This window comes from Drosophila pseudoobscura, chromosome X, assembly GCF_009870125.1.
Source record: "Drosophila pseudoobscura strain MV-25-SWS-2005 chromosome X, UCI_Dpse_MV25, whole genome shotgun sequence".
NCBI lineage: Eukaryota > Metazoa > Arthropoda > Insecta > Diptera > Drosophilidae > Drosophila > Drosophila pseudoobscura.
In genome coordinates, this window is record NC_046683.1 from 56,518,295 (window position 1) to 56,543,921 (window position 25,627).

At 52.1% G+C, this 25,627-nt stretch overlaps 5 protein-coding genes across 6 annotated transcripts in view; 1 reads left to right on the top strand and 4 right to left on the bottom strand.

The window, feature by feature from the left end:
* Positions 1–890: 890 nt before the first annotated feature.
* LOC4812480 (putative phosphatidate phosphatase) overlaps positions 891–25,627 on the bottom strand; it is a 66,878-nt gene continuing 42,141 nt past the window's right edge. The window contains exons 1-2 of one of the 2 annotated variants that reach the window (XM_033382613.1): positions 4,008–4,201; positions 891–2,762 (exon numbers count right to left, since the gene is read on the bottom strand). In XM_033382613.1, coding sequence (XP_033238504.1) covers positions 1,190–2,251 — 1,062 coding nt within the window. In that variant the 5' untranslated portion in view covers positions 2,252–2,762; positions 4,008–4,201 and the 3' untranslated portion in view covers positions 891–1,189. Of the gene's footprint in view, positions 2,763–4,007; positions 4,202–25,627 lie in introns of those variants that run through there. The other variant, XM_001352352.4, reaches the window with a different exon arrangement.
* LOC4812249 (putative phosphatidate phosphatase) lies at positions 4,948–6,223 on the bottom strand. Its single transcript, XM_001352350.4, has one exon. It carries the CDS (start codon positions 5,919–5,921, stop codon positions 4,998–5,000), a length of 924 nt encoding a protein of 307 aa, XP_001352386.2. The 5' UTR covers positions 5,922–6,223; the 3' UTR covers positions 4,948–4,997.
* On the bottom strand, positions 6,704–8,114 carry LOC4812264 (putative phosphatidate phosphatase). The gene has a single exon (XM_001352349.4). It carries the CDS (start codon positions 7,928–7,930, stop codon positions 6,899–6,901), a length of 1,032 nt encoding a protein of 343 aa, XP_001352385.1. The 5' UTR covers positions 7,931–8,114; the 3' UTR covers positions 6,704–6,898.
* Positions 12,372–15,361, top strand: laza (lazaro). Its single transcript, XM_001352348.4, has one exon. The coding sequence runs from the start codon at positions 13,077–13,079 to the stop codon at positions 14,133–14,135; it is 1,059 nt and encodes a 352-aa protein (XP_001352384.4). The 5' UTR covers positions 12,372–13,076; the 3' UTR covers positions 14,136–15,361.
* On the bottom strand, positions 18,441–20,589 carry LOC4812630 (cilia- and flagella-associated protein 45). Its single transcript, XM_001352347.4, has one exon. It carries the CDS (start codon positions 20,242–20,244, stop codon positions 18,622–18,624), a length of 1,623 nt encoding a protein of 540 aa, XP_001352383.2. The 5' UTR covers positions 20,245–20,589; the 3' UTR covers positions 18,441–18,621.

Consider the following 25,627-nt stretch of genomic DNA (forward strand, 5'->3'; position numbering starts at 1 on the left):
CACCAGTCCGTCCGCATCAGAGTAAACGCAGTGATCTGAACTCTCCGGGGCGCCCCTGCTGCTGCTGCTGACGCTGCAGATAAGCAGACTGTTGCCTGTTGCCAAGGCACGTGCTGGCGCACCGTCTGGCCCTGGAATGGTCATCAAAATAACACGCGAGTTACTGCGGACTGTCCGCTGACGTATGTCCGCCGGACCGATCGCGTAGCGTAGCTCTGCCCCCATCTATCGAAAAGCCCCCCGAAAAGCTCCCAAAAAGCTCTCTTTGCGATCCGCATCATTCTCTTAGACTCTCTTTGAAAATTATTAATTGATGGGTCAGAGGGCCATCCAAATCAGATTAGTATCGTCTGATTCACAGACGCGCTTGGGTACATTGTAGCGCCTGCGTAGGGTAGGGGGTACCGGGAAATACAGAGTCGAGTGGGTACATAGCTATACGGCTTTCTCGCGATCATTCGAAAAGAGGTTCGGAGCCACTGGCTAATGCTGCGTGCCTCTGACGCAGCAGAAACCCTTGCTTGCCCCTTGCCCCATCCCTTGCCTCAGTCACCCATTCGAATCGCATTGTTGATGCGTCATGCGGCCAACACACATTCCTACCACTGTTGGCAGAGCCAGTCAGCCAGTCAGCCAAGTATGACCCCAAAAAAACACTGTGCGAAAAATTGTGTCAATCGAACACCTTCGATATATGGCATTAAATGGAATGTGGGGTGGCTGAAGCGGGCGCAGCCATTGAAATGTGAAATTTCATGTAGAACAAAGCTGGAACACATTCATAAATGCAGATAAGCGCCCAATCGAAAACAATGGAGCAGCGACTGGGCGGGGGCACAGGGGAACAGGTGAACACAACAATACAACGACAATGAAAACATGTCTCGAAATTCTTTGGAGTACTTATTTATTTATCCAATTAATACACAAATAATACGAGAACTTAGACAGTATGATGGTTTTGACTGGACAATCGTACAGATTCGTATTCATGGGAACTATACAGATGCTGGGTGAAGATCTAACAATATGATTCTATGATGAAGGTGTAGATACTACAGGTTCAACTCGAGCTGTTCTCATCTCATCTCATTTTATCGCATCGCATCTCATCGATACTTTATTTTATTCAGGCCTAGGCCCGTTCGGGGCTTTGGAATGTTCTATAGTACATGGTGATCGTCTCCGATCAGACCTTCGAGCAGTACTGATCCTCGTTGTAGCTGTTGTTCGCCGAGTACGGTGGTGGGGTGGTGGGACACACCTCCTCCTGGAGCGTGGCCGAGGTGTTCTGCCTGCGCAGGCCACCGCTGAGGATGCCCGGGACGGACTCGTAGGGCGAGTCGAAGAACCTCGCTATGTAGCGGGCCGTGATGAGGGCCCCGGCCACGCCGATCAGGGAGCCGGAGAGGACGTCGGACCAGTGGTGCCAGTAGTCCATGACGCGACTAAGGGCCGTGTACCAGGCCAGCATTATGACCACGAACTGGAGGAAGTGGCGGCTCAGCTTGGAGCTGCGCCAGGTGAGCTTCCGCTGCAGGTAGAGCGCCACGTAGACCATGGAGTAGAAGACAATGCTGGAGTGGCCGCTGGGGAAGCTGAGGCGCGACTGGCGCACATCCGCGACGGTGTAGCCCTCGGCGGCGCACTCGTAGTTCTCCACGTAGCGGTGCAGGTTGGCCGGATCGGAGCAGAGGGTCCTGTCCGTCAGTTGGGGCTGGCACACGGCCAGAAAGTGCGGCCGCAGGCGCCCGATGGTGTACTTCCCCACCTCGGTGGCGTCGAAGGTGAGCAGCAGGCCGAAGGTGAAGTAGGTGGTCTGCCGGAACAGCTCCACGTACCAGGCGGACATCCGCCAGCCCAGCAGGTGGACGGTGGTGGCCAGCTCGCCGGCGCGCATGTGCCGCACGTACTCCACGAGCAGCAGGACTACGAGCGGCAGCAGGCCGCTGATCAGGCCCAGCATCACCGGCGTGATCGTGTTGTCCTTGAAGGGGTAGCTGATGCTCTCGTCGTCGCAGAAGAAGCCGCGCCGCACCGGATCCACCGCGAACTCATAGATGCAGATGGGTACGACGAGCACCACCATCACCAGCAGCTCCATGAGGAGTCGCCGGGTCAGTTGTCGGTCCTCCGCCTGCCTCTGGCTCTGGCATCCCTCGGGCACTGGGGAGGCAGACGCAGACGCGGATGCAGATGCAGTCGCAGACACAGAGACGGATACGGATTGATCTTCATTCGCGTTGCGCATTTTGTAGATGGATCGCTGACTCTGCCTCTGGCTCTGGCTTTGGCTTTGGCTTTAATTAGTTAATATTCCAAATTGTTTTTTGTGTGTTTTTTTTGTCTGTTTATGTTGGTTTGTAATTATCTTTTTGGATCGGATCGGATCGTTTCTGTTTTGTTTTTTCTGTGTCTACCCGTCGCGGATGTCTCGGTTGGTTCGTTCGTTTCGGGTTCGTTGTCAGTGGCTGACTGATCCGGCGTCGTTTGGGTAACGTTCTTTTAATTTAACGCTCATTTGATGTGGGGGGGCCTCTGTCTCTCTCCCTCTGTCTCTGTCCCTCGCTCTCTCTCTCTCTCTTGGTCTCTTGGTCTCTGACGATATTGTTTTAGCTTTTTTGCTCTCTGTCTCTCTATCTTTTGCGCCAAAGCAATATGTTTACTGCCTATTTTATTGTTATTAGCCCGCTCCGAAGCTCCGTGCTGTTGCGGTTCTCCAGATTAGACAAGAGTCCGTATACCTCGTGTTGCACTGGGCACTGCAACAAAAAGCAGAGTAGAAACGGTTAACAGATTCTCTAGATACGGCTTAGTCATAACTTATCATTAACAAAAGGTCCCAGCAAGAAGAACCAGATCCCGATATGATCTCTGAACCCCTTTACCAGGAAACTCTCCCACCCTTTCGCTCAGTGTAGCGCGTCTCACTTGCTCAAACAAGCTCAAGATCACTTTGATAAGATAAATTGAAGTGTTCTAGATAGCCGCAATAGCAAAAGCAAAAGCTTTGCCAAATTACTGATTACTGCCAAATCACTGTAATTCAGCGTTTTTGGTTGTTGTGATGTTCCACAGATCTGCAGGGGACCCTAAACCACGGTAAGCCCGAACCAATAAAGCTCTCACGATAAGGAAGCGGCAGCAGCAGCGGCGGATCGCTCCCTGGGTCAGCAAGCCGGGCAGTGACTCACGCGGCTACTCGCAGAGTGGCTACCTATTGTTCTACGGCAATGATGCATCAAATAGGAGCGTCAATGCACGCACTATGCACTCCCTCTCGCTCGGAAGAGATTCGCACTATCGGAGACGGAACAGAGCCAGCCAGAGCCGACTGCAGCGCCACTAATCTCCGGCCCAAGAATGGCCTCCATTGTGCGTACTCTCCCTCTCCCATCTCCATCCACATCTCCATCTCCATCTGTGGCCGCTTTGCTCCCCGTCTGATCTGTGTGACACTAGCCGGCGTGGAGCGGCGCGGAGCGGAGCGGAGTGGAGTGGGAGTTTCGCTTCTGCTGAACATGTGCACAAAGTTTAACTGTCAATTATATTAAAAAATGGAAAACATTCAAAGCGGGCTGCTGCCTCCACGCCGCCCCACGCCGCTCCACTCCACTCCACTTGTACTGCTCGTATTCCGTATTCGTATTCACAGACGCATTCATAGTGGGACGTCAAACGGCGCGACCTTTAATTGAATGAATAAGCGACATTTGATTGAATTAAGGCGGCCCTGCCCCTGCCCCCGGCCTGGCCCCAACCCGACTCTTCCAGTGTTTCGCTCAGTGGCTGTGAACTTTATGCTGGAAAATGTGGCATACGAGTTATGGAAAAGACTCCCTGGCGCTTACTGTAAGCGGTGCCCCTGTTTATTTTAGCACTTGTCTGCTGGCATTTCCAACTGCACTTTGAACCCAGCAGCAAATCGAGTTTAAATGCAAATTATTAGGGCCCATCAATCCGTCTATCCAGTGGGTTAGCCCAATTAACAGCGCGCCCCCACTCACTTTTTTTATTGAACCTTCATGATCGCATTATGGGTTGATGTTTTCACGTTTATGGATTCCATTCCGTATGGCTGTCACGTAAACAAAATTCGTGTAACTATACGATCGTTTATGAACTTAACGACTGCCGTTCCGGAATCCGATCTGTAAACTTTTAAGCGCCGCTTCCCGATCGCGACTGAGCGGCACGAAAACAATTGCCACCGCTCGGTGTCATCGGTGTTGGCTTGTAAACAAATCCATGGATTTTTCTTGTACTGCTGCCGATCATTAACGAACGAAAGAGATGAATGGGTGGAGAGAGGGAGATGCATAGAGTGAGAGAGGGAGAGGGGGTGATGGCAGTAACCAGTCGAAGCGTTTGCGTTGAGGGAACACGGGACTCGACACTCGGATACCCGGTATTCATATCTATCTTTATCTATCTAATGATGTGATCGCTATATGATATGATTGTTCTTTAGGATTCTGCGTATTCGGTTTTCTTGTGCTAGTTGTGCCATTTGAAGAGTGGAAAGTGAGCTACAGCTACTACAACTATCTCTAGTCTACTAATCCAACTACTAGTCTACTTGCACTAGTCTAGTCTTTAAGAATTAGACGACACATAAGACGGACAGACGTATATGGCTGGCTATATCGTTTCGGCTTTGGATGCGGGATCAGTAATTTATATACCTTATGGGTTCCTTTCCTTCTGGCTCTTACATACCCCGACACGAGTCCAGCATGCCCCTGCACTGCCGGAATACCGTGTATCAAAAGAGACAGAAGAGCTCACGAATGAGAGGGAGATGGAGCGATCGTGTGTAGACTGTGGTCAGCGCGCGCTTATCAGTGGAAGGCGATCGCCACCACTTGTTGTGTGGATCGAAAGCTGTGGTTCGGAACTCGACTAAGGAACCAACCTCTTCGAAAAGCTTTCCCCTTGGCAGCAGTTAAAAAATCCAAATCAAAATTATCGTTTTATTCCCGATCGATGTATCAATATCAATATCCATAAGTGGCCCGATTAAAGTAGCCCGCATAGCCGTAGATCTGCTCGTTCCGGGGCCACTGGCGCCGCTTCACGCGCACCTCCTCGAACAGATGGGCCACAAAGACAGTCACAAAGAAGGCCAACAGAGCACCGAAGGCGGCACCGGCCGCCACATCCGACAGATGGTTCTGATAGGTGGAGATGCGCTCCCAGCACACGACGAGGGCCGCCGACGCACAGGCCAGCTGCAGAGTAGAGCGCAGGAGTCTCAGCCAGGGAGCGAAGAGCCTGGCCTGGGCATAGAAGACCAGGAATGCCATGGCATACCAGGTGGAGGTCACGAACCCGCTCGGAAAGGAGTGGCGCACCAGGTCGAGCAGGTCCTGCGAGGCGGCGAACTCCGTGCAGCTGAAGTCCTCGATGTAGTGGGACGTGCGGTTCCCGGGCAGAGACGGATCGGCGCAGTTCTCAGCGCCCTCCTCGCCCCAGGTGGGCTGGCACACGTCGAAGAAGTACGGACGGAGGCGTCCGGTCGAGTACTTGGTCAGCCGGATGACCAGCAGGGTCAGCCCCAGGCCGAACAGATACACGCCGATGATCTTGTAGCACTCGCTGATGAAGCTCGGTATCCGGGCGCCCACGAACACGAACCGCTGCTTCAGCTCCGCCCCACTGGGCACGAAGGCGGCCCGCAGCATCTCCACGACGAGCACGAAGGCGGCGGGCAGGGCGACGACGGCGATCGTGAGATGGACTTTGGTCAGCCAGGGCTGGCGGTAGGGGTAGCGGAGGCTGGGGTCGCTGCAGTGAAAGCCCCGCTGGACGGTGGCCAGCTGCTGGGGCAGGACCACCAGGGCCGCGCCGTAGACCCCCAGCAGGATGAGGAAGTCGATGATGAGCCGCGAGAGCAGACGCGTGTTCGGATTGCCGCACATTTTCACACTGGAGATCGGGTGAATGGGTGGATGGATGGATGGGCCGTGCTGGATGGGTCCAAGCAGACAGTTCTTTCAGCTCGGCCCACGGCTCATTTGCATTTCGATCGCTGCGATCGATCCGACGATGTTGGAGGTTAGTGGCTACCAAACAAAAACTTGTTTCAAAAACCTTTGTTTGGCTCCAAGTCTCTGCTTTTCTGCTTTTCCCACTGATCTAGCTCTGGCTCTGGCTTGGCTCTGGCCTGGGCTGCTGTTTATCGATTGCTCAAATATGCTAAGGTCTCAATAATTTATTCCTAATTTCTAAAGTCGCCGCAGCTGGAACCCATTTGCTTGGCTGCTTGGATGCGGGGCGGTGGGTCTTGGCCTAGTCTCTGGTAGGTGTTGAAGCCGTTTCTGTTGTTGTTGTTGTTGTTTTTTTGCGTGCTGTTGGCTCGTTCTCTCGGCCTGGACAAAAGCAAAAGTAACTGTAAATGTTTGCAACCTATTTTATCGATCGAGGCTGCGATTGATTCTCCCTGTAAGAATATCTCTGTTGTAACACCTCTGGAATGTGCTATTATCATAATCCCCAGCCACGAAATGCCTCCTAACCAAAGTCTTTCTGTTTTCTCTCTTTGCAGGTAAGCCAGTTCTATACCCAAGATCTCCGCTGGAAGTTGAAGGTTTGGGCTGAGATGCGACAACTTTCAAATGTTGCCAAATACCCGATCAATCGATTAAACACTTTCTACTTTTCTGCCCTCTGGGAAAAACAAACTCCGAAACCATCTTCGTGATACGATACTTTTAAAAAGATTTTATATTTCGCTAGAATACAGACAACAAACAAAAAAAACAGGAATATCGTGCAAGTCTTTGTGTGACTGTGTGTGTGTGTGTGGGGGGGGGGGGGGGGGCTGTGTGTGTGTGTAAGTGTGAGGTTTTCCAAGTTGAAGCAAGCACCCATCTGCCTACCGGCCCTGTCCCTTTGCTCAGGGAACGTATCCGTAGTTGTGATAGGTTTGGGCGTACTGCGCCTGGGCCGGATGTGCCGCCAGGTAGGGCAGCGTCCCGAAGGTGTAGGCCGGCAGGGCGGGCGGCTGGGCCCCATTGGAGGCGGCCGTGGCCGGAGCGGCGCCGGCCTGGGACTTGGTGGAGCTCTTGGGCGAGACCTGCGGCTTGCGCAGCGTGTTGGCCGAGTAGCCGGTCTTGGGCCAGCGCTTGAAGGCGAACAGGTCGGCCACGTAGGCGCCCGTGAGGCAGGCGATCAGGACGCCCATGACGGCCCCGGCCAGGACGTCGCTCCAGTGGTGGTGGTAGTCGGTGATGCGGGTGAGCGAGACGTACCAGCCGAACATGACGAACAGGAACTGGAGCAGGTGCTTCAGCAGCTTGGAGACGCGCGTGCTCAGAGCCGCCTGCAGGTAGATGGCCAGGTAGAGCATCGCGTACAGGATGATGCTGGCGTGGCCGCTGGGGAAGGACTGGTTCAGCTGCCGGAAGTTGAAGTCCGTCATGTTGGCGTTGCTGCAGGTGTAGCTGTCGATGTAGCGGCCCTGGTTCTGGGCGTCCTGGCAGGTGCTGCCGTCCGGCAGCATGGGCTGGCACACGGCGAAGAAGTGCGGACGCAGGCGCCCGATGCACACCTTCGAGAGCATCGTGGTGAACGCCACCATGGCCAGTCCGAAGAGGTAGAAGATGGCCTGCTTGTAGAGCTGGCCCAGGCGGTGCCCCAGGCGGCAGCCATCCCGCTTTCCGGAGGTCTCGCGCAGAGCGCCACCCGGAAGCTGCTTGAACAGCTCCACCACCACGATCACCGAGGTGGGCACGCCGAAGGCGATGGCCAGCACCAGCTCGTGCTCGAAGCTGCTCTCGCGGTAGGGATACGCCAGTGACTCATCCCCGCAGAAGAAGCCGCGCTTGAAGGGCTTCCCCCACTTGTGCAGCAGCAGGCTGCCCACACTGAGCGCGGCCCAGATCAGCAGATCGCAGATCCCGCGTGCCAATTTCGTGTACTTGGACATGGCTGTGGGACAGTCGAGTGTTTCTCCAAAAAAAAAAACTACCGACGACAGCAGCAGGAGCAGCAGCAACAATAACTATGACGATGACGATGACGAGGACGGTGACGGTGACGGTATCGACTCCACTGACTGACAAACCGCGCTTAACTAACCGACCGACGAGGCATGAATATCTTGCCTGCCTCTGAGCTGCGAGCTGCGAGCCGCGAGCCGCGAGTCGAGTTCTCCAACTTGGCCGTGATTTCGGTGGCTCTCACTCACGGTTTCTCCCAGTATGCACACACACACACACACACACACACACACGTACAGCTCTCAGCAGCTGTTCTCGGCTGGCGGTGGTTCTCTGCGGTCCGTCAGTCACAAGTGGGTGCGTGCCACCGCCGACCGGATCCCCAATCCCCAATCCTCAATCGCCCATCGGGCGTTGGTATTGTTTTGTTGGTTGCTTTGGCAACGCCGAAGCTTCCCATCCATCCACCGACATGCCATAAACATTTGTTGTTTATTTGCTTTTTTCATTAATTACAAACGATTTTTGTGTGCCACAGCAGAGCCATTTTTCGTTTACAGTCGAGAAAAACATTCGGCCATTTCGCAGGTAATTGAAAGACGAGACCAGACCCATTCTAGCTGGGAGCTACTTGGGCTCTGGCGATGTTTCTCTCAGTGGAACGAGAGCTCATGTTTCGCCTATTATCTTCGCATTCCCGAAAACTATCAAAATAAGCATCCCCATCCCCATAATCGACTCTTCCTCAATGAAGAGCGGACCCCATTGTACTTTCATGAGAAACAGGTTTCACTTATTGCTCATAAACCAAGAGAAAATATTTAGCAAAAGATAAGCCCCCATTTAGAGAGCGAGAGAGAGAGAGGAGTGGGAAACTGGTTTCCCTCCAAGAGGTGGAGGGAGAGAGAGAGAGGTTCTCGCCTTTCGCTGCGCATCTTGTGCAGTTTTTGGGATGCGTGTGCATAATTTCCTAGTGGGCATCCAGTGGAACCGAGCCAAGAAACCCGAACACCAGCCCCACACCAAACTGGACCCAGCGTAGGTGATTACTCAAGTGTGTTAATTCGGTTTACCGCTGGCTAATTGTGGCCGCTGATACATCGTGCATCGATACCAAAGCGCCTGGGGTTTTCTCTTTTTCTTTGCCTCTTCGCCTCTTTGCTGGGACTGGGACTGGGACTTTTCGGCGGTGTCTCGATGATTCACGCCAGGCTTTCGATTGAACCGATCAGATCGGATTGCAGGTGATTCCGCCCCACCTGTTGCGCACACAGCTCTGTGACGTCGCCCGTCAGATGTGCATTCTTCGGTCTCCAAGTGTGTGACGACTTGGCGAGCTTTAAGCTCTTGATCGTTGGGGGCCGCTGCCGCTGCCGCTACCGCCCCCTCTCCCGCAGCCTCCCGCCGAAGAAACTGGTTTGCCTGCACATTCTTTCCGCTGTTTATTTTGATGGCTCTGCTAATTGAAACGGCCAACAGGGAGGGCCGGCAGGCGTCGGAACTTGGATAATTGGCTTTTAAAATTAACGTCCCATTTTGGCAATAATTATGTGTTTATTTCCACGATTCATTTTTTGGTACCTATTATTTACTTGGTAATTTAGTCATTATGCTAATTCAGAGATGGTTAATCATAGCAGAGATTTGCCCTTATCATAGCTCTATAAATATGAAGCGGAACACAGTCAGACAGTTACGTCACTGCCACTGCAACTGCAGCCGGATGGCCCTAATAGGAGCCCTGATTAAATGACTAATTGCTGGACGTTTTTGAGGCACATTCTTTATTCCAGAGGAGCATTTAATTAACGGCGTTTCTGGGCTTCCCGCACTTCGGGTGCATTGCACGTGCAAGGAATTAAAATCAATTCAGATCGATCTGCGCTCAATTTCCCGATCCGCAGTGCACTCACAGATTGGGATAGGTTCGCAGACCTTGAAGACGTATTCCCCAAATCATTGCTACCTCATTTGCCTCGGTCCATAGCTGTCAGCTGTCGGTGGGAGTCCATACTTCCTGTCCACACACCTGGGCACACCTGGGCACTGGGACCACCGGCCCGCCCACTCAAGGCTCAAGGCGAGAAATTGCATTTGCCGCAGTACGAGTCAACAGATTTCCTCTCGGATGGTAATCGCGGAATGGTGGAATGCCAATGCCAAGTGCCGACACTTGCAAAACTTCGGCGCTGGGATCGTTATCAGTAGTTCCTCATTTGCATGGGACGGCGGGGATCTCGCTGACACCTCAGCCACCACCTAATATTTTCTTACACCTTCCGCTTATCAGTCGGCGACAGTAGCCGTACCTCGAAAGGGAAACGTGCCAAGAACAAGCAAACAACAGTTTCTGCATCATTTCTGTCCATCGCGCGGCGGCTTCATTTCACTTTTCGACTCCACAGGAAGTTCTCCTCGGGTTCGCGCAACCTGCACTATGCACATATGTATGTAATACGTTGAAAACTGCTGACTCAGATCTGGTTGTTTACGGGGGAAACAGACAGGGAGGGGCCGCAAACAGGGACCGACTGGAAGACTGGGAGACTGGGCGACTGGGAGAGTATTTATATAGTGGGCTTGTGCAACACGTGAGTGATGTGCACTGCATCTGCGTATTTAACAAATTATGTCAATAATAAATTTTGATTTAATGTCTGCTCAGTCGAAGGTGTCACTAATGAAGATCCCACTGCCATATAAAACCAGAAACCTCTCGATCTCTCGAGGCCCGAGGCTCCACGCTCGACGCTCGACGGCTTCTTCTCGCTGTGGTTTTTGTTGTTCGCTCGCGATGATCATGAATACTCGTTTTTTTGGCGCGTGCTGCGGTTGTTCATTGATACGGCTACGGCGTAGATACAGATACTCGTACGTACAGATACCTACGCACAGCGGAGATCACGCCAGGGGGGGCGTTTTTCGCAGTGCCGTTGCTGTGCGCGGGTCGGCTTACAGTGTTACTGGGCTAGCGGTTTTCTATCTGAACTAGTTCGCAATATTTCACAATTGGGCCAAGGCGATGTACTCGCCGCTCTATGCTTTCGGAGTAAGTTCTGTGCAGTTTCGGAGGAATTTTAAGCACAAATGAATTACACAGTCTGGACTAATTCCAAAAGTATTTTTAACAATTTACAATTTTCGCAATAATTTGTATTCCGAAGGGTGCAGCACCACAAATGGAATTAAATACACTTTCGGAGTAAAATTCGGAGTAACTCCGAAAATCTCATGGATCACGAACAATCCACAAATGATTTAAATGCAAATTCGTAGAAATTTCGGAGTAAATCCGAAAATAAAAAAAAATTTAAAATGGAGCTTATTGCGCATCTGTAGACATTTCGGAGCAACTCCGAAAGCGTTATAGAACTCTAATAAATCCAAAAATGCAACTAAATACAATTTCGGAGTAATTCGGAGATACTCCGAAAATCCCATTTAACATCTAAAACACGACGCCCCTGTGCTCGCTTGTTCCGCTTGCAAATTTGTCAGTATGACCGCGGGGCACCATTGTCCCTCCGATTTCGAGTAATTTCCTTTCATGGCGACTCCGAAATTAGCATAAATTAACAGAAAATAGTCGCAAGCAATGCAATTCCCCTGTAAATTGAGCAGTTGAAATTCGCCATAAAGAAGCTCGATTCGTAGTGTAAATACAAAGTGGCCATAAACTGGCTACAGTTTATGCACTCCACCATTCGGGCCTGTGTTTGCCGTCGTCTCCATTACCGCACAGCCTCCGAGTCCGATTCCAAGTCGGAGTCGGAGTCGGAGTCCGACGCGGAGTCAGAGTGGGAGCCGAGCCTGAGACCCGCTTACTCATTGTGGGCCCGAGCAACGACCTACATCAACAAATGCCACAAAGGCACGCAGCGGACCGAACGCGAACGGAGCGCAGGGCCCAGCAAGTGGCAACCGACTTAAGTCACGTTGCAAGTTGACCCACTCGAATGGTCGAAGGAGACGGACCAGGCAGAGGCACAGGCACTCCTCCACTCCGCCACTCCGCCACTCCGCCACCACTCCCATGTGCATCCGCACTTCGAGCGAATGCAACTCTTTCATTATGCGCAAATGCCAAGTCCCAGACAAACAAACCTAAACAAACTGAGCAGAGTAAACCTTGAAACAATTCAATAGTTTCCTCATTAGCAACATTCGTGCCTCGCCAGCAGTGGCAGCAGTGGCAGCAGCATCAGCCGCAGCACCACCACCAACAGAAGGAGGCCGGAGGGGTGTCGCAGCGAGTGCGGCCGGAGCAAAGTGAAGCGAAGAAATACGAGAGCACTCACTAGCAAGAGAGCCTCCGACTTTGCTGAATTGATAAGGAATACAAGTCCCATTGAAATTCAATATCAATGCGAAATGTACACAGCCAGAGCACTGGGAACCTTCGGCGACGCGGTGGGTTCTGTTCTTCAGCTCGAAGACCGTATACCAGTGACCGTAGACCGTAGACTGTGTACCGTGACAGAGACAAGAGTTTGCTCAAAAAATCGACGCTACGACAGTCGGTACCGGCAGCTCGGCGGCAGCGCAGCGCAGCGGCCACAGCGAGTCACATTCGTCGCCGATCTGACGATCCAAACAAAACGCCAGCGTCGCTCCAGAGCGCTTCATAGACATCGAGCAGCGTGCGGACAGAGCGGTTCGTTGGTTGGATCGCTGCCTGGTTCATGGGTTGCGAGGCTAGGCGGCTAGGAGAGCGACGACTACGACTTCCCACCGCGAGTGACTGACAGCCAAACGCTCGTGTCTAAACTGACGGACAGCTGGTCTGGGCCATAACGTTAATTTATTTAATTCCGCTACTCCGAAAATCTCGCGCGCGAAATCAGAAGAGCGAGGCTGCCACAAAGGAGAAGAAAATCGTCTATGAACTCGACTCTGGAAAATCGTGCGCAGGTTTTTCGAAAGCAACATTCGCCTTGATAAATGTTCGGAAATAAATAAATGCGCCATTTGTGAGAGAGCCGAAAATACACCAAAAGTGAATGAACGAGTGCAAAAATTTGATTAATCTATTCCGAAACAGAAACAAATTACCACCCAAAAAAAAGAGATCAGCTTGAACCCGAGCCCAGGCGATAAGAACGCTTCTAATAAATAAAAAAAAACCAAAAATAAATGAATTCAAGTGAGGCAAAGCTACTCCGAATCGACTCCGAAAGTGCACTATCCACCATGCGAACGTTTAAGCGAGGCTTCTTCTGCTCGGACCTGACCATCCGCTATCCCTACCACGAGTGCACCATCTCGGTGCTGATGCTGCTGGTGCTGCAGCTGCTCCTGCCGATGCTCCTCATCAGCGTGGTGGAGATCATGCGGATCTGCAAGCGCTTCCGCATGCGGCTCTACCTGCGCAACCTGTGGCGCTCCCAGGCCACGTTCAGCTTCGGCTTCATCGCCACCTTCCTGACCACGGAGCTGGCCAAGCATGTGGTGGGGCGGCTGCGGCCCCACTTCTACCAGGCCTGCCAGCCGCGCCTGAACGACGGCACCAGCTGCTCGGACCCCCAGAACGCCGACCTGTACGTGGAGCAGTTCTACTGCTCCAATCGCAACATCTCGGCCCGCCAAATCCGCGAGCTGCACGTGAGCTTCCCGAGCGCCCACAGCAGTCTCAGCTTCTACTCCATGTGCCTGCTGGCCTTCTACGTGCACAGTGTGTGGCAGGGACGGGGCAGCATTCGAGTGCTGCGACACATTCTCCAGTTCCTCCTACTAATGGCCGCCCTGTGTGTCTCGCTCAGCCGCGTGGCCGACTACTGGCACCACTGGTCCGACGTTCTGGCCGGCGCCGTCCTGGGCGTTGTCTATGCCGCGATCACCGCCATCTATGTGGGCGACATGCTGCGGCCCCAGCGGCCCCGCACTGGGGTGCCCTGCCCCACCGCCCTCGGGTACAGCAGCGGCTGCCACCACCATCACCTCCACCAGTTGATGGCCGAGAATAATAATTCAACCACATCCACCAAGGTGCACTTTCTGGCCGCGGCCCCCTCTGCCACGATGACAACCACCACGCCGCTGGACGACATCCACAATTCAAATTCGAATTCAAATTCCAATTCCAATTCCGATACCGATGACGATGAGGATGACGATGATGTCTATAAGCCGCCCACATCGCGGACATCGACAACGCCGTCACCCTCTGCACTCGACTTGCCAAATGTCGTCTAAGCCGACGGGCCGGCTGGAAATCCAGAAGGAGAGAGAGAGAGCTAGAGAGCTAGAGAGATCTAGAGCTGGAAAGCTGGCGAGCCGATGTGATTAGGCTTATCGTCTCGCATTGGGCCTGCCGGCTGCTATTTCGACTATTTTTCCATTTAGAAATCGAAGTAAACAGAAATATGTGATAAGCGCGCGGCGCACTCTTTACCTGATATGGCACCTGCCCCGCACCCCGCACAACGCACAACGCACACCGCACCCCTCTGGGCGATTTACGAAATCCGAGGCGACAAATTGTGCAACGAGCAATGCATCAATTTGGTCCGGCAGCGGCCGCACAGTGGGACAAGCAAACATAGAACTACGACAGTGAAGCACTCGAACCGTGAGCCTTCAACATGGAACATTGAACATCTGTTATCCTATCCCTGTTTCCTGGCCCGAGAGCGGCCATAGATCGCCCGTTAGGAGCGGGTCCGGGCAGCCGCACAGTGGAACAACGCGAGCACCTGGGATATCGTTTGATTGATCGACTGTGTACCCGAACGCCAAGTGTCAAATCGCTTAAAAATATCTAAGCACCTGCGTTTATCTACTCGTCCATGGATAGGACTCGACAGCACTGTGGGGACAGCCCCACATCCATGGGGAACCAGCAAAGACCCGAATATCGAATCGCTTTTTAAGATATCTGAGCATTTCGGAAGCACTTTCGTTTATCTACTGTCTGTCCCATGGTCGCCGGCTGATACCACTCGGCCGTTAAGAGTAAGATCAAGCCGCTTTATATCTTGGCGGTGGCTACTGGAACTCCGACACCACCACCACCACCACCACCACCACCACCACCCGCTCCCGTACCCCTTCTTCAACTTGTTTTTTTTTTCCTTTTTTTTTTTGTAAACAATGCCGCAGTCACGTCGCAGTTGCAGTCGCTGCCGCTGCTTCGGCTACCGCAATTGCTGCTGCTGTTGTTGCCGCTTTTGAAGTGGGCAGACCGCCAACGTGGAGCTTGCCCCAATCAGCTGCGACAATCTCTTGGCAGCGACGTCGACCGCACTGCCAGCGGTGGCTGGCCGCTCTGGCAGCTCTGGCAGCTCTTGCCGCTCTGGCCTGCTCGGCTGCATAGTTTCCAGTCCGATAATGCATTATAAATAATGTTTAAAAAGAAATCACCACAAAAATAAATAAAAGTATCGGATGAATGCGTGGCGCAAGATTTATGAGAAAATCAATTTAATCAAGTTTATTTAATATTATTATTTGTTTTATGTTAATTATGGCTAGCCCTTGACAGATTTTGTTTAATCTAAGTGTTTGTCCTCGAAGCTGAATAAATATTTATTGCTAAAATGATTTACGAATGGTTTCTGGTGGCCCGTGCCCCGTGGCCCGCGGCCCCTGGCTGGAGTGGAATATTTTCATCTTTCCTCTTGACCAACACATTCCGCCATCGATTGAATCTCTACAATTATTGCCCCCGCCCGCAAATTTCCAGGAAGCCGCCTTATCGAAGCACCGTCTTGTGGCACCTTCTGCCGTAGGTTGTCCATAAACAAAGGCCACAGATAAGGCCAGAGACCACCGCAACCCCCTTCCGATGCAAACGGATAGATAGCGAGATAGAGAGATAAATAAATGTGTAATTGTGGTCATAATGCCCCCTGTCTACATTCCAGTCGAAGGAGAAAACAAAAACAGTCTTGCGGCCCCACTAATTGTATATGTCTGAAGTGTGTCCCATATCTAATCGATGCTATGTATTTCATAATCGCAAAGGCTCCCCGCCCCACCCACCACACACCGCCCACCGCCCCCACACATATCACAGAAAATAATCGCACCGATGTGGGTTCTTAGTACGAACTAACTGAAGATCTCTGGCGCCTGGAAATCAAGCATTTATCGGAGGGATCACTGAACAGGTATTCCCCCAGATGGTGGCGATACCCCATCTATGTACAATCAGCAGCCAATCAATCATGATACGCTCTAGGCAATTGCCGGGAATTTTCTATATCAGACCTTATTGATTTGCCTTTTTCAATTAAACCGAATTTTGTCTATTTATAATTCGCTATTTTCGCCCCCCGTCAATCTGTCGCTCAATGCACGGCTTCCTGCCGGTGACCTCCGCTGGATGCCGTTTCGCGGAGACACCTCTCCACACGGCAGCCAGTCGCGGGTCCAATCAAGCAGCTTCCTCGTTTATATTGATTTTCCCCGCCATGGAGCCATATCCATATCCGAGCATATTGATATGCAAATGGGGGCCCGATTGATGTCTTAAATTTGGGGCGCAATTGAGACCCATTACACAGTCACCTAGATATGGGAATGGGAATGGGATTGGGATGGGGATGGGGATTGGGATACTTAGCTGCAGATAGTCGTGCCCGTATTCGTACAGAAACCACTCAGCTATCTGTCTTGGGCCGCTTTGAACTACCTACAACAAAGGAGAGGCGGAAAATGCTTCTCTGCGGCTGGGGCAGATACCACTCGTGCGAGTGCCAGCCCCACCGCAACTACAACAAAAGGAAATAAAAAGCCATAGAAATAAAACGCAAAACTAAAGCCGAGCAATTTATTTTTAAGCACACATATCGAAGGTATATACAACCGAAACCGAAACCGAAACGCGGTGCTGAACTGAACTGAATAAAATCGAAGGAAACCAAGCCCTGCCGAGGCGGATCCAAATCACTTTGCTAATACAAAACAATTGTGTGCAATCTTGCAGATACATTTCGCTGGGAGATGGAGATGAAGATGGGAATGGGAATTGGAATGGGTAAGAATGCAGGGCACTGCAGCAGCTGCTTCTTATATGTTTTCAATTACAATATCGATATTTTTTGGCTTTTTACCTTTTCCTTTGAAGCATACTCGTACTCTCGCACGATATATTTATAAATGCCAAAGATGCCACGCCGTGGTACAGTGGGACTCGAAAGGGAATGAATGGCATGGCATGGCACTTTCGATTGCCCAAATAAAGATTACGCTTGCCCCACTGTCCATGCAGACTCTTTTCCAAACTCTCAAGACTTTCGGTCTCTTCTGAGAGTTGTTGGTAGCCATGGGCAAACCCTTAAACATCGCTTTCGTCCCACTGTGCTGTGCAGACTCCCTCGCACATCGGAGCATAGTTTGTCTCCGCTTTTCTATTGACATTTCCTCAAAAACTTTTCTCATCAATTCATGTCAGTGTGTGCCGTAAGTGTGAGCGAGCGTGAGGGTGCCTTTGTGTCTGTGCGTGTGTGTGTGTGTGTGTGCGGGTACTTGTAAATACGACAACGTTTATTGTCATTGGAATTATTACTGCCATATGCGAGTGGCAGGCAATCCCCAAGCCCCGGCCCAAGACTCAGACCCGAAGGCAGTCTCCCTCCAGGCAGGCCTCCCAATCTCCGAATCTCCTCCTCGAGTTGGGGTCTGTCTTCATTGTAGTTGTAGGTAGACATCACAATGGTTGCCAGGGGAAAACCTGTTCCTCGGTATGGCTTTTCTTTGCGCTCCCCTGCCCCTGGTGGGTGGGTGGTTGGATGGTGCGGGAGGAGCGGGCCAAGCCTTGCGTATTTGTGTTTTTTTTTTTTTGCTTTTTTGGCGTATGCGAAAATTTAACGAATCATGAAATACGATAATTGAACCATGCACAAGAGTTCGTCGTTGCCGTTGCCGTTGCCGTTGTCGTTGTCGGTGGCATCTTCAGCGGCAGCTCCATCTTCGTCTGCCCCATTGTTTGCACGTGTGTGTGTGCGTATCTGCCTCTGGCCCCACTGTTGGTGCGCTGCGTATGTGTGTGGCATAATAAAATTTTATTGTAGCCAAAAGTTGGCTACCACTTTTTCCATGGCACTGAGGCCGTAGTTTTTCGTCTCGTGTAATTGTTTGTGGTGTGCGTTGCTAGTCCCCTGGGTGGCAGCTATGTCGACGGGGGACGGAGGAGGGGGGAAAACTGGGGCAAGAAAGAGGCTAAACGCCCACATAGTTAGAAATTAGCGTGCTGTGGGTGGCAGAGAGACAGAGAGAGAAAGAGAGAGCGACTCAAGCGGAGGTGGATGCTGCCACACGCGCAACAATGTCGCATCATCATCATCGTCAGCGTCATGATGGCGGTCTTTGATTTCGGTTCGGCAGTTACTTTTGTGGCGTTTGCAGTTTTATGGCATACTTTCGGGCTGTGCTGTGGGTTAAATTTTATGGAACCTTTTGGGCACCGAAGAGATCTCTCGCGCTAAGACTCCCAGCCCCCTCCCCACCCCTACGAAAATCAGAAATAATAGATTTCGGCTTAAGGTTTGCCCCATTCATTTATTCGCTGTGAATTTCCCCTCCCGCCAGGTGCTTGGTGGTATTGGTAGTGGGACCAGCTTGACCTACGTTCCTGCATACTCTCGGGCAGCGGGCTGGAAGCCCACTACTGCTCCCAGCTGGCGCCCGAAGCTATGCAAGCTCTTGGCCCTGCCTTCGGACCGGGGTCCGGACCCCCTCAGCGTATCCGATTGCGCGAGCCCTGGATGTTCTTCAGCTGCTTCTCCACCTCCTTCAAGTACTTCTCGGGCAAGCAGTTCTCCCGCATGGCCGCGATCTTGGAGCTGATCACCTGCTTGATGTTGGTGTCGCGCTGTTGCTCCTGGTCGAGCCACTTCTGGACGCGAGCGGCCTCGATTTTGGCCAGGCGACGGCGCTCCTCCGCCTTGTCGGTCATCTGCTGCTTGAGGTCCTTGCGGTAGACCTGGCGCTGGGAGTCGCGCTGGCGGTCGAGCGCCTTCTGCTTGTCCTCCTCCTCGCGCATGCGGTCCATCACCTTGTTGAACTCCTCCTCGGCGTGGGCGATCTCCAGGGCCAGGCGGTGCTTCATCTCCTGGGCCTGCTGGGCGCGCGACTCGAGCAGGTCCCGCTCCGTCTCCCGCTTGGCCATGGCCGCGTCCTTCTCCCGCTGCCGGTACTCGCGCTCCACACGGTCGCGCTCCTTCAAGTACTTGAGCTCCTCGTTGGTGTGGCGCGTCTCCATGGCCTCGGCGGCCACCGTGAAGATGCGCTGCTGTCGGCGCTCGAACTCCTTCTTGGCCAGCCGCTTCAGCTCCTTCAGCTGGCGCTCCTTCTCCTGCTTCTCGCGCATGTAGGCCATCACCCGGAGGTCGGCCAGCCGCTCCTGCTCCGTCAGCATGGTCTTGAACACATTGGACATGTCGCGGATCCGCTGCAGCTCCTCGCGGAAGCGCTGCTTGCGCATGTGGACAAAGTTGCGCTGGCGCTCCTCCTCCTCGCGCACAAGCTCGGTGGCCTTGCGGATGTCCTTGGCCTCCTCGGCCACCCGCTTGGCCTCCAGGTAGCGAAGGTTCTCGCGCTCGGTCAGCTGCTGCCGGATCTCCTGGGCGTACTTGGCCCGCTTCTCGATCTCCAGCCGCTCCCGCTCATCCTCGGCGCTCAGGGCCTTGCGCGCCTGCTCGTTGACCATCCGGGCCAGGCGCTCGTCGTCCTCCCGCAGGGCCTTGGCCAGCAGATGCTTCTCCTGGATCTGGGCCTCCCTCACCGCCTTGCACTTGGCATCGAGAATCATGCGATTGATCTGCTTCACCTCCTCCTCCTGCTCCTGCTTGGCCAGGAAGGCGCGACTCAGCACCGAGCCCTTCTCCTCCAGAATTTCGGTGTCCACGCTGCTGATCTTGTCCTCTCCGGCCATTGCCTGTCGCGCCTTATCGATGGCCTTGTAGCGCCTCCTGGTCTCCTCCACCAGCTGGAGCTGCTGGCGGTGGTCCTCCTCCTTCTGATCGATCTCCTGCAGCTTCTCCGGCACGGTCACCACCCTGCCCTGGTCCTTCAGTCGCCGCAGATCGTTGGGTCGCAGCACGATGTGCTTCGATCCCTGGTTGCGCTTCCTCTCGCGTTCGTTCTGCTTAAGCTGCTTCTGGTCGTAGGCCGCCGACTGGTCGAAGGGCCTCCGGAAGGAGACACAGGCATGGCTGGAGGTGGAGGGCCGAAACCCCCCCGGCGGCGGACGGTACGCGGCCGTCTGCGCCCTGGCCCGCGACCGCAGCTCCTGGCACTTCTCCTTCAGCTGCGACTCGGCGCTGACGAACCGTACATTGGAGGCGGAGAAGCACGGCATCCTCGGCCCAATCGGTGGTCAATGATTAGGCAAAACAAAAAAAGGATAAGAAACTCTATAAAATGGTGAGCAACGAGCACAGAGAACTGGGTGTACAAGAATGAGTCTTGGCGCTGCAGGACACTTGGCCCCCAAAGCGGAGCCCGTGTGCGCCGGTTGTTGTGGCAACTCTCTTTGGGGCAGGCCCCGAATTTGTTTGCGTAACAAGCGATGGTCACCCTGGCAGCGCATCGCGCGTAGCGATGGCAACTCTGGAAGGTGCGAAACTGTTTTGGAAACACCTTACGTAACTGTAGAATGGAAAGGCGGTTAAAACTTGGCATTGGGCTGGGGTTTGGGTCGGGGAGTGGGAGTGGGACTGGGGCTAGTGGGAGGACTGGAGAGGCAGATAAACACATCCGACATCTTTGAATTGAAATACGATTTCCGTCCAGTTGTTACTCTTGATTTGCTTCCCACCAAGAAAGGGGCCCTTCCTCTCTTCCCCTCCCTCTCTGTCTCTCCTCGCTGTTATCTCTCCTGCCCACTGGTCGGCGTCCTTCGTGGGTGGAGCATCAAAAATGCAACCAAGCATAAATTTCGGGGCTCTGCAGCAGCTCTATGATTTATGCGTCCTGCTCAAGGACAAAACGTCGCCAGCACATCCTTACACATGTGAGCCTCAGAGCCCAGAGCCCAGACACCAGACCCCAGACCCTAGACCCCACGGACCCAATCCTCTGACCAGTCCAATGATGTGTGTGAATGTGTGAAAGAAGTCAGCAATTATGCGGCATAGAAAAGCAATAAGCCAACAAAATTCACACATTGTGGACGGAACCCAGAACTGGACATTTGAGATATCAAGAGGGGACGGCTCCCGTTGCTGCCCAACCATTCATTCAGCCATCCATTCAGGCCATCCATCTGTCCATCTGCCCATCTGTCCATCTGTCCATCGCTCCACTCCTGCCCACTGGCCAATGGGGCGTGTTGGAAAGTCTAAGCTGGCAAAAGTTTACGGCCACACATACAAATTAACTTGACCAGAGCAACAGACGAGAGAGTTCAGTGCCACGCCCACATTGTCAAACACACACACACACGCTCGCACAGAGAGAGAGAGAGAGAGAGAGAAAGGGAATCAGAGCAGAGCGCAGGGATCAGGGCTAGTGTGTGGGAGAATGGAAATCCAAAACCAAAACGAGTTCCAACCATTTTTGCTGACTTTAATAAAAAGTTTTTCTTTTTTTCCTGATGCTGGCCAAAAAAAAAAAAAAAAAAAAACTTTCTCCTGCTCATCCATCGGACGCTTCTAGTTGGATGCATTGAGGCGTTAAAGTCAACTTAAGCTGAAGCTGGGACCTGGCCTGGGACTAAGGATGAGGCAGGGACTGGGACTGGGACTGGAGCTGGGACTGGGACTGCGTATGGTCCGGGCTCAGTTTCCCCATTTGGCGGCGCCACACCAGGGGGAAATGCGTTGGCTGCCAGTCCGCAAATGTAAATTGACATTTTCGAGTGCACGATTGAGCAAATGAACGCTTTTTTCCTCCTCCTTCTCCCTACATACATATCTCTGTGGATCTATGTCTCTGCCTTCTCCGATTCCGATTCCGATTCCAGGGGTAATGGCAGTCAAGTTGTTGGATTAGCACTGCGAGCAGCCTCCCAAGGAGATGAAGCCGGAGATGGAGACGGAGACGGAGTAAGGTCATGCATGGGCTGCTTGATTATATGCAAAGCATTATTAGCCAGGCGCTGAAAGCTGGCAGAAGGGAGAGGGCAGAAGGCAGAAGGCAGCAGGCAGATGGGAAACAGGAGAAAGGAGCTTTCTCGAGGGCTCGAGGACATCATTAGCATTCTTAAGTCCGAGCTCAGGCCTTAATTTATGCGCTCAAGTTGTGTTCCGGCCAAGTTTAGTCCCGCCTCCGCCTCCATCGTTAATTAAACCCGACATAAGTCCGCCTGTGGTCAGGCATTAGTCCCCGACTGGGAGGGGGGCTAGATTAAGTTATCGCATGTGTGGGCCACGACGATTCTAACATCTTTTTATCTATCTCCTTGCAGGTGAGTGTCCATATCGGGTGTGTCCACCAAGTTGTATCTTATTTGCGATACGGGTAAGCCCTTAGCCCTAAGATTCGCCCCAACTGCAGGCAAGACAAATGTTTTTACTTGGGAAAAATCTAGGAAAAATCATCTGCCAAGTCACAGAGATCCAAGTCCGGACGGAGACGGAAGCGGAGACGGAGACGGAGGCGGAGGCGGAGACGGAGACGGCAACTGAAATTGACAGCCCTCAGACTCGAGCAGAAAACTTTATCCTCAGCCATAGCCATGCATTTTCGAGTGTCTAACGCTGTGTTACGCATACGCCATGTTGCCATGTTGCCATTTTGCCATTTTGAGGCAGACAAAACCAGGAGTGAAATGAAGGAGTTGGACCCAAAGGGCCCATTACAAAAGCTTGAGGCCTTCAAATGCCTTTTGGCATATGATTCATTTGGGGTCCACTAGGAGGAGTCTCCCAGTGCCAGACGTACACCGACATTCTTCTGTGTACGTGTGTGTGTGCTGGCTGACTTATTTGCATAATTTACAGGGGAATGAGAACGCCACTAACCATCGCTATTTCTATCCTACACTCTCCCGATTTCCCAGTGAAGAGTTTATAGAAATGTTGGGCCCTGACAGACATTCGATTTCCGGTTGCATTTTCATAAACATGCTCTGGAGAGAGATTTTTTTTGAAAAACTTTGCATGAAATATTGATCGGATGGCAGGCAGCTCTCAAGTTCAACACCGACCCACTCCCCTCCGCCCCCGACCCGCCCAGAAGCAATTTCATACAGTTTCCTGTCATCGTCTGAGGCATGGCCCAGGACAAACAACATCACATTTATATCACATGAAGGAGGACTCCCGGACTCCCGGACTCCCGGGCTCCCGGCCTCACATGCACACATGTTTCATTCCCTTGTTGTTCTTGTTCTTGTTTTTGTTATGGTTCTCGTTCTCGTTGTCGTTTTTACTTTTGTGAGTTTATTTATTTGCCCACATATTTCGTAGTCGCACCGTTAAACTTATGCTTTGGTCAATTTTTTATTGTAAATCCCAGCACTTTGCATCTTTTCGCACATTCGCATTTTCATTGCGAATTAATTCTGCTTTTTCCTATATTTTATGTGCAACCTTTTTGCACGGAAAGCCCGGCCCGGCCCGCCCGTCTCTTGATTTATCTGCGGCATATTTCTGGGCCAGAACTCATGCTAACCCAAATCCCTTGATTGATTGAACCAAATGACACACAGAACTCTCGGATAGGCAGCCCTGCTCTGCTCTGCTCTGCTCTGCTCGACTGCTGGTTTATTTACTTGAGCATTTGGCTCACAATCAAATCCAATCCAATCCAATCCAAACCAATCCAGAGTCTCCGGTCTCCGGGCTCCGAATGGAGGCAATTATTTTGCCCTTTTGTGTCAATGGAAAGTAGGAGGGGACTAATTAAAATACTCAAGTGCCGTGCCTCTGACAGTCGCCGGCAAAGAAGTCATACATTTGACTTGATTCCATATACTGGTATACGTACTCGTATTTATTATCAATCAAGCGCTCTCTGACCCAGATACCCATGGAAATCTATCGGGACGGGGTGGGGGCCGTGTGTGGGTGGGAGGCTGTATTGAGCAAATGCAAATAGCTTCCATTTCCCATGATGGATGGAGTCTTAAATCTTCCACTCTTTCGCCATAACTCACCAGAGAGTTCCCATCGGCAATTGCAGCGACAAACAAAATTTCTTCGGAATAAAATTTTAATCATTCCGCAGACCAAACGGGTTCCGTTCCCCCTCTCTCCACCCTCCTCTCTCCAGGGACGATTCACTCCTCGCATGGACAACGATGGCAAAAATATAATTTATATTTAATCCAGCACACAAACAAGTCATTAAGCATATTTGGCCAGACCGGAGGAACTGGTGCTGGGTACTGGCCCGGCCCAGCCCGGCCCGGCCCGGCCCGGCCCAAAACCAAGGGCACTGACATGGGGCCGCCGCATGTAAAAATGAAATTTATGAAGACTGCAACAAAGAATTACGGTGTCCCTGTCTGCAGGGTCCGATCAGGTTGGGACAGTGGCAGGGACAGGGACAGGGACAGGGACTGGGCCGTGGCCGTTGCACGGAATGGACTGGAACCACGGAATTGCCAGATTGGGGACTGCTGTGGATGTCCCGTTTCGTTTCGTTCCGTTCCGTCCTGTCCCTTTCCCTTATTTATGGGCATGTTGATAAGATGTCAGGTTCTCTGGTTTGTGAGTCACTTGGTCCACATCCACAGCCACATCCACAATCCACATCATCGATGCGCAATTTGTCATTAATATTTGCGATTCTTAATAGACTCGATTCCCATATATGGGCTGGACGTACATACTCGCATGTCTGTAAGTATAAGCCAATAATTGGCTCGATTTGAATTCACTGCAGTGGCCGCCGCTCGCTGAATCAACTACGAATTCGCAGAAATTCAATTGAAATGATTTGAATTCATATTCATAAGGCATAGGCCGCCAGAGAGAGAGACACATAGCCAGAGATAGAGAGAGAGAGAGAGAGTGTGCCTGTCCGGGAAACCACATGCGTACGTGTGCACTGTTCCATGGAGAGATCTGCCGTCATGTCCATGCCATGTCAGGGCTGGCGCCGCCCGAACCTCGAGCTGTGGGCCAGTGCCTCAGAGAGCCACAGACCGATGACGACGGCGACGGCGACGACTGCGATTGCGATTACGTGATGTTTTAATCAATTTTTGTTTGCCGCATTTGCAAATTGGCTGCAGGAAGGCAGCAATACGAGGATGAGAAGCAGCCGTTCGAGCAACGGGAGGGGGGTCGAGGGACGTCAGAATGTTCCATGTAAACAAAGTGAAGCTGCCAAGTGCAAAAATTATGGCAGAAGCGACGACGAAAATGTTTATGCAAATTTGCAAATGTTTTAATTGATTAACGACCAGCGAAGTGTGCCGGTTCAACATCTCCCTTTCTCTGTCTCCCTCTCTCTCTCTCTCTCTCTCTCTCTCTGTCTCTCTGCATTTTTTGCGGTTGTCATTGCATATTCAACGGAAATATTAAAAATTCTTCGGCTGTAAATTTGCTTGAAGAAATATTAATTGATTATCGAGCAGACAGCAGCGCTGCGATTATTGAATTTTAAGTTTTACTCTCTTCAATTTACTCTGCAACTGATTGGGTTTAATTAAAGTCAGATGAAACCCCGAAAAGATATATATTTTTAAAGCAGATTTGCCCAAAATCGGGGAATATTCATTGAATGGCTGGCCTTGGCAGCCCTTCGTTTTCAGGGAGTTCTATTAAGAATCATTTTTGACTAGTTGGGGA